Here is a 6884-nt window from a genome sequence, read left to right on the forward strand (position 1 = left end):
AAAGAAGGGCCCCATGGCGTTTCCAAAGCTGTAAATCCTAACAGAAGCAGACAGAATGTCACATCTTTCTACAATGGAGCAGCCAGTGCAATCCAAGCGTGACCCTTCAGTTAGCAGTACAGTGCTTCCCCACTGCACCACCAGAGCTCCTTCTGGGAAGACAAAACCCTCCACAAATACACTAAACTTTCCTTCATCCTATGCAAGGCGATACTGGACATTTTCAAGAGCTGAGTTGCTCTTTGGAAGATACATAATGGGTTTAGAAAGCATGGCCCAGTTCAATTTTCTGTTTGTAGATGAGTCAACACAAGATCAGAATTACTGGGGGTCCAAGTCGGTGACCAAGTTTGAAAGAGGGAAAAAAAAAAATCACCTGATTTCTAACGTAATGCTCAAATGACTGATAAGGAAGGGGCAATGAACAAGAGCAAGTGATTAAGGGTGGGTGGGGGAAGGGCAGACCAGAAGAACTAGTTTTAGTACTGAGGTGATTTCATAGATCACTTCTTTTGTCTCTACTCCCCTTTTAGAATAGTAAAAGGTTTCACATCCTCCACTTCCTCTGAACCGTGAAGGACTTTATCATGATCTTTATTTTAAGCAAGGTTCTAACTACAAAGTCCAGGCGGTGGGGAAGGGCTAGAGAAAGCAGAACTGTTATTTACTGTAACTTTTGATACTTTCATCCATAGAATATTTACGCTTTTACAAGTTAAATGCTTTTATAATGCCATTAAGTCTTTGTGATTTCATGTGTAACTATATAAAAATTACTGTGCCTGTGCATTAATGAAACATTACGTATCAACGAAAAAATAACCTCAAAGTGCGTTTTCAAACTCATTTTATTTCAGACATGTCATTTAAACACATCTTTTGCTTCTTCGCACGTTACAACATCACGCTTTTTTTCATTTCTATACCCTCCTGCTCAGTATTAAACACATACGTACAAAAAACCCCAAAAGCCACAGCGGTGTGTTTTGCAATATTGATGACCAACTAAGCTCAGGATATTTATTTCCATCTGGTAGACTTCTGCCTCTTGTTTGCTTTCTCCATCTGCCTGCCTCGCCTTCATCTTATTTTACCCCCTTTTCCGCCTTAATGGAGTTGCGTTTAACCCTTTCTTAGGCCTAACTAATCGTTTTACCAGGCTCACTCTTATGTTCCTCATTGCTGATTTTTTTAAAAGTTGTACAAATAAATTTTCATGACACCTAATATTTACACAAGTTTCAAATCTTAGGGTTTTTTTCCCCAAAAAAATCTTAGTTATTTTTACATAGAGAACAAGGAAACTGTGGCTCGAACAGTTCTTTATTTGGGTTAAGTAAACAACCTTTGGTCATGTGTCCACACGTTTCAAGATACACTGTACATTTTCTTTGCTCCTTTTCAACGCGGGATAAGGGTTCTGGGATGTATGCTTTTATTTTCGGTTAATAGTCACCCTCCTGCCAGCATTAAAGCTGGATTCAGGTAAGATTTCCACTTTCCTCGCCTCTGACTCTTTAAGTTACGTTGAATCAGCAGCCACAAAAAGTCCCACTAACCTTTTATTTCGTTTTAGTTTGCAAGGAAACTTCTACAAAAGGCGTCTCTCCCCATTCAGCCCTAGGGCTGAGCAGACAGACAGGGCTCAGCGGCTTTGGCAGCACGTCCGCTCCGAGACCCTAAAGCTAGAGCCGGTCTCCCGGGACAGAATGCGCCGCGAGGGCCCATTCTCTCCACTTTCCTCCCACCCCACTGCGCGCCTGCCGACATCCCCCAGAGCACTGGCACCCCTATCTCGGCGCGCGCTCCGCCGACTCGGAGATCCAGCCACGTAGACCCGGAGCCGGGACGGGAATGTAAACAGTGAGGATGCGCCGGGGCCAATGCCGCAGACGTGCAGCACGACGCGAGCAGCCGGAGCATGTAGACCGCCTGAGCTTGAAATCTGCACAGCAACAACCCACCCAGGCGAGCGCGGCCGGGCGGCGCACTCTTGCAGAAGGATGTGCTGGCGTAGGGCCTGGAGTTGCTAAAACAGGAAGGAGGAGCTAGGGCAGGAGGCGGAACTTTCACACGCGCACCCCGTTTCCTTGCACACCCCCCTTTCCCCCAGTCTCGGCCGCCACTCGGGGTTTATTTGTTTACAAGCGGATTACGTCAGCTCCTCCCTCTCTTCACGGTCTCTGGGCCCGCCCTCCAGCCTCTTTTCCCGCCCCCTCCGGCTCCGAATCTGTTTACGTCACAATGGTGCGGTTTTCTGATTGGCTAGCGAAGGCCGTCACGCTCCAGCTACGCCACTTCCTTTCCGAGGTGCTATAAAAAGTGCTGCACGGTTCCCGCAGCTCTTCGCCCCTCGGAGCTGGAAATGCAACTGTTAGGAGCTTCGGAGTCTGCGGAGCTGGAGGCGGAGGCGGCTGGGGGGGTCCGAGCGATGTGACCAGGCCGCCGTCGCTCGCCTCTTCCTCTCTCTTGCCGCCTTCTGTCTCGAAAATAACTTTTTTACGAAAAAGAAAGGAGAAAAAAAAAAAGTAGCCGTCTGCCCCTTGCACCCTCTGTGCTTCTAAGTTCTCTGCCCTGTGAGAGAGCCCGGGGTGGCCGCTCCGCCGTCGGGGCCGCGCCGCCGAGCCCCGGCCGCCCCGGGCCGCCCCCTCCGCCGCCCCCATGCATCCCTTCTACACCCGGGCTGCCACCATGATAGGCGAGATCGCCGCCGCTGTCTCTTTCATCTCCAAGTTCCTCCGCACCAAGGGGCTCACGAGCGAGCGACAGCTGCAGACCTTTAGCCAAACCCTACAGGAACTAATGGCAGGTGAGCGGGAAGCTGGGGCTCAGGGACTTGGAGGGGTGGTTAAGCAGACCCTCATCCAGGGACAAGAGTCCAGAGAGCCTCGACAGCGCCCCAGCACCGTCGCTCTCGGGTCCCGCAGGGGCTGGGCCAGCCGCTAACGGCGGGTCCCGTTGAATGTTAGGGGACCAGACCCGAGGACTAGACCCCTTGTTATCCGGGCTGGCAAAGTGGGGCGCCGGGGGTCTGGGGTGAGAGACGGAGGAAACACAACAAAGAAACTTAAAAGCAGGAGCCGCGGTGTGCGGTCCTCGGACCGTCGGCGGATTGGGGGACAAAGGAGGCGGCGGGGCTGGGATTGGCCCGGTGTCCCCTCCCCCAGCTCCCCGCAGCCGTTGAGGGTCGGCGGGGCCCCGGGGTGGGCGGCCGCGTCGCTGTCCCGGAGCCAGCTCGGGACGGACGTGCCGTCTCCCCGCACCTCCTGCCCCATTAATCATCGCATTTGTCACCGCTTCAATTAGCGCCCTGCCCAGAGCGTGGTTGGGGACTGCTTGTTTTCCTTCCCTTCGGGGTTAACAGTCCGGGGGTGTTTGGCTCCTCCAGAGCCATAAACTCCATTGTGTTGGTTTGGGGTGGGGTGGAGAAAGTAAACATGTTCCCGCCCGGCGGCCGCTGCCATCCGGCTGGCACATGCTGCGCGTAGGGTCCTGCGGTGTTGGCTCCACCGCTGGGATCCTGGAGAGATCGGTTTGCTGTGTTGTGGGGTTTGTAGGTTGTTTTTGGGTTTTTTGTTTGTTTGTTTGTTTTTTTGTCCCGGACTCGGCTATTTCTAAGACTTGCCATTTCCCCATCTTCAGCCCTTGCTCCATCACACATCACAGTCCTGGGACATGTTCAAAAACTTGCCCCATTTCATTTTCACTTCCGAAGCCAACCCGCCCGAAGACGGAAAACGAATCGCGGGAGCTCCCCCAGTAACGAATCTAAATAAAGCCTTGTGTCTGTTCTTCTTTCTCTCCCCCCCACCCCGTTTCTGTAGAACATTATAAACATCACTGGTTCCCAGAGAAGCCGTGCAAAGGATCAGGTTACCGTTGTATTCGCATCAACCATAAAATGGATCCTCTGATTGGACAGGCAGCACAGCGCATTGGACTGAGCAGTCAGGAGCTGTTCAGGCTCCTTCCCAGCGAACTCACACTCTGGGTTGACCCCTACGAAGTGTCCTACAGAATCGGAGAGGATGGCTCCATCTGCGTGCTGTACGAAGCCTCGCCAGCAGGAGGTAGCACTCAAAACAGCACCAACGTGCAAATGGTAGACAGCAGAATCAGCTGTAAAGAGGAACTTCTCTTGGGCAGAACAAGCCCTTCCAAAAACTACAATATGATGACTGTATCAGGTTAAGATATAGTCTGTGGATGGATCCTCTTATAATGGATAAATTTGATTTTTGCTTTGGGTGGGCTCCTCTTGGGGATGGATTATGGAATTTAAACCATGTCACAGCTGTGAAGATCTGGCACAAGATAGAGTGGTAAAAAAAAATTTTTTTTTAAGTGAAAGTGCCATAGTTTGGACAGTACTTTTCGATGACTTAATAGCCTGTGAGACCAAGTAAATGATCACTTTATTTGCTAGGGAGTGAAGTCCTTGAGTGGTTTCAGTTTCTCCCAGACGTTCTTTCTAATTTTTACATCAGTCCCTTTGATGCAAATCTGTGTTTCAAAGACCTTTTCTCTGCAGTAGATCTTGCAGGGGAAATTTGCACTATTACACTTGAAAATTGTTAACCTTTTTGGCAGCTCAGTAGGCAAGTTCAATGTTTTAAACATGATAGTACTGGAAATTTTATGACAAGACTTTTTGCCTAGCACTTAAATATGTATAAATGTACATAAAACAAACTAGTAAGCATGACCTGGGGAAATGGTCAGACCTTGTATTGTGTATTTGGCCTTGAAAGTAGCAAGTGACCACAATCTGCCCTGGCAACAGGCTTTAAAAAGACCCCTAAAAAGACACTGTCTTAACTGTGGTGTTAGCACCAGCCAGCTCTCTGTACATTTGCTAGCTTGTAGTTTTCTAAAACTGAGTAAACTTCTTATTTTTAGAAAGTGGAGGTCTGGTTTGTAACTTTCCTTGTACTTAATTGGGTAAAAGTCTTTTCCACAAACCACCATCTATTTTGTGAACTTTGTTAGTCATCTTTTATTTGGTAAATTATGAACTGGTGTAAATTTGTACAGTTCATGTATATTGATTGTGGCAAAGTTGTACAGATTTCTATATTTTGGATGAGAAATTTTTCTTCTCTCTATAATAAATTGTTTCTTATCTTGGCATTTTAATCAATCTCTTGTCATGATTGTAGAGGTTCAGGTACTAATATTTTTCTCAGAGGACTTTAGCTCTCTAAGGTATGTGAATGTCAGTTGCACACTGGTCATGCTGAAAACATTTGATAAGGAAGGAAGATGGTTTGTGTGTGTATACATATTTAGGTGTTAGAGGAAACACGGGTAATAATTTTAAAAAAATCTATAATGGCAAAATAAGGACACAATTCACAGGCTAAAACTGAAATGTGGATGAGACAAAGGTAACATCTACCAAAAGATACTCAAAGGATTACGTTTCATTGCTTCTTTGAAGTGAAGATAGAAATGTCTTCCATTCTGGCTTACCTTTGAAAGCAGTTATTTGGCCTGGATGGATTTCTTGTTCCATTTAGAAAGTTCTGGGGCATATGACCCATAAGTCTTTAAAGAACAGGCTAAGCACTGCAGAGATTGGTTGCTTTTTGCTTTTCACCAGCTGCAAGATTTGCATAAAACTGTTAACTGGAATTCAACAACAGGTATGTTGATGAACTTTTATTCTCCAAAGTTGAAATGCCGCCTTTCTGGTTGCTTATTTTCAGCCCCCTTTCCCAGATAGTTTTGGAGACTCTTCATGAGCAAATGAACATTTGGAATGCTTGCTATAGGTTGCTCTACTAACCAATATGGTAAAGGCATGTTGGTAATCAAGTTGTAAAGGCTAACAAAGAATTTGTTAGTGAAAATCAAAAGTGGACTATCTGAATTGCGGGGTATTTTCTACACAGATAAAGAACTTGCTATATTGTGTAGGGTTTTTTATGCATATAAATATGTTCACTCTGAAATAATAGGCAGTCTGAATTAAAATCAGCGTAGGGGTTCCTTTCTATTAGTTTTTCGGTTGGTGAGCTACACAGGAATGCAGATACACACACAGGAAATTGAGTGCAAACAAGGAGTGCAGAGGCCATCATTGGGAGTTTAAATACTTGTAACCACAACACAGTACTATTGATAAAATAAGGATTTTAATTTTGAACACATTCTGTGAAAAGCCCCCCAGTCCTTTACACTTGTTCAGCTGTAAAAATACACCGCCACTATTGATTACAGTACTTAACAGTGTGTGTACAGTACAGTACACTGTCCTCCAAGTACTGCTGGTTTACTCCTAACTGCGTTTCATCTGGTTACCTTTGAAGCTAGATTGGTAACTGATAAAATGCGTTGTGTACCAAATCATCAGTGCCTAAGGCAAAATGAGAAAGCCTTCCAGTTTATTTCCTAAAACTTTTTTTTCTTTTAAACCCACCTTTTTTTAGTAGAGAATTGTTACTTACGATTGTGATGTGATACATTTGGTTAAAATTTAGTACCAAAACAGCTTAGCATTTATTTTAGAATTCAGGTGATGTCTGGCAAGGGAGGAACTGCTTTAAGTTCCTCTTTAAAAGGCTTGCAAATTGCTTTCTGAGACGTAGCATCCAGCTGTTTCCTGTGACTTTAACCTTCCATTCCCTAGACAATAGAGCTGAGCTTATGTCTGTGTCACAGTAGCTGTTTGATATTTCTCCTTCATTGCTTCTGGAGAATGTTCTTAGCTATTTTTACTGAAACATTTGACCTGCTTGTCTGTTGTATACAAATGCAGGTGTGTGCTAGTTTTGCACGTGTCCTTTAGATCAGCTGTTGTGTATGTGGGTTTGTTTTAACTTGGTGGGCAACAGAATTTAAGAAGCCTTACACACTTTGTGAGTTAAACCCGGTTATTTTAA

At 45.9% G+C, this 6884-nt stretch overlaps 1 protein-coding gene across 1 annotated transcript; it reads left to right on the forward strand.

Moving 5' to 3' along the window:
• Positions 1–2345: 2345 nt before the first annotated feature.
• On the forward strand, positions 2346–5134 carry LOC102864001 (protein BTG1-like). Its single transcript, XM_006898488.1, has 2 exons — positions 2346–2809; positions 3825–5134. The coding sequence occupies exons 1-2, from the start codon at positions 2662–2664 to the stop codon at positions 4190–4192; spliced, it is 516 nt and encodes a 171-aa protein (XP_006898550.1). The 5' UTR covers positions 2346–2661; the 3' UTR covers positions 4193–5134.
• The last annotated feature ends 1750 nt before the right edge of the window (positions 5135–6884 follow it).

The sequence above is a fragment of the Elephantulus edwardii genome, unplaced genomic scaffold, assembly GCF_000299155.1.
Source record: "Elephantulus edwardii isolate Elephantulus edwardi_28Jun2011 unplaced genomic scaffold, EleEdw1.0 scaffold00231, whole genome shotgun sequence".
In the NCBI taxonomy this organism is placed as follows: Eukaryota; Metazoa; Chordata; class Mammalia; order Macroscelidea; family Macroscelididae; genus Elephantulus; species Elephantulus edwardii.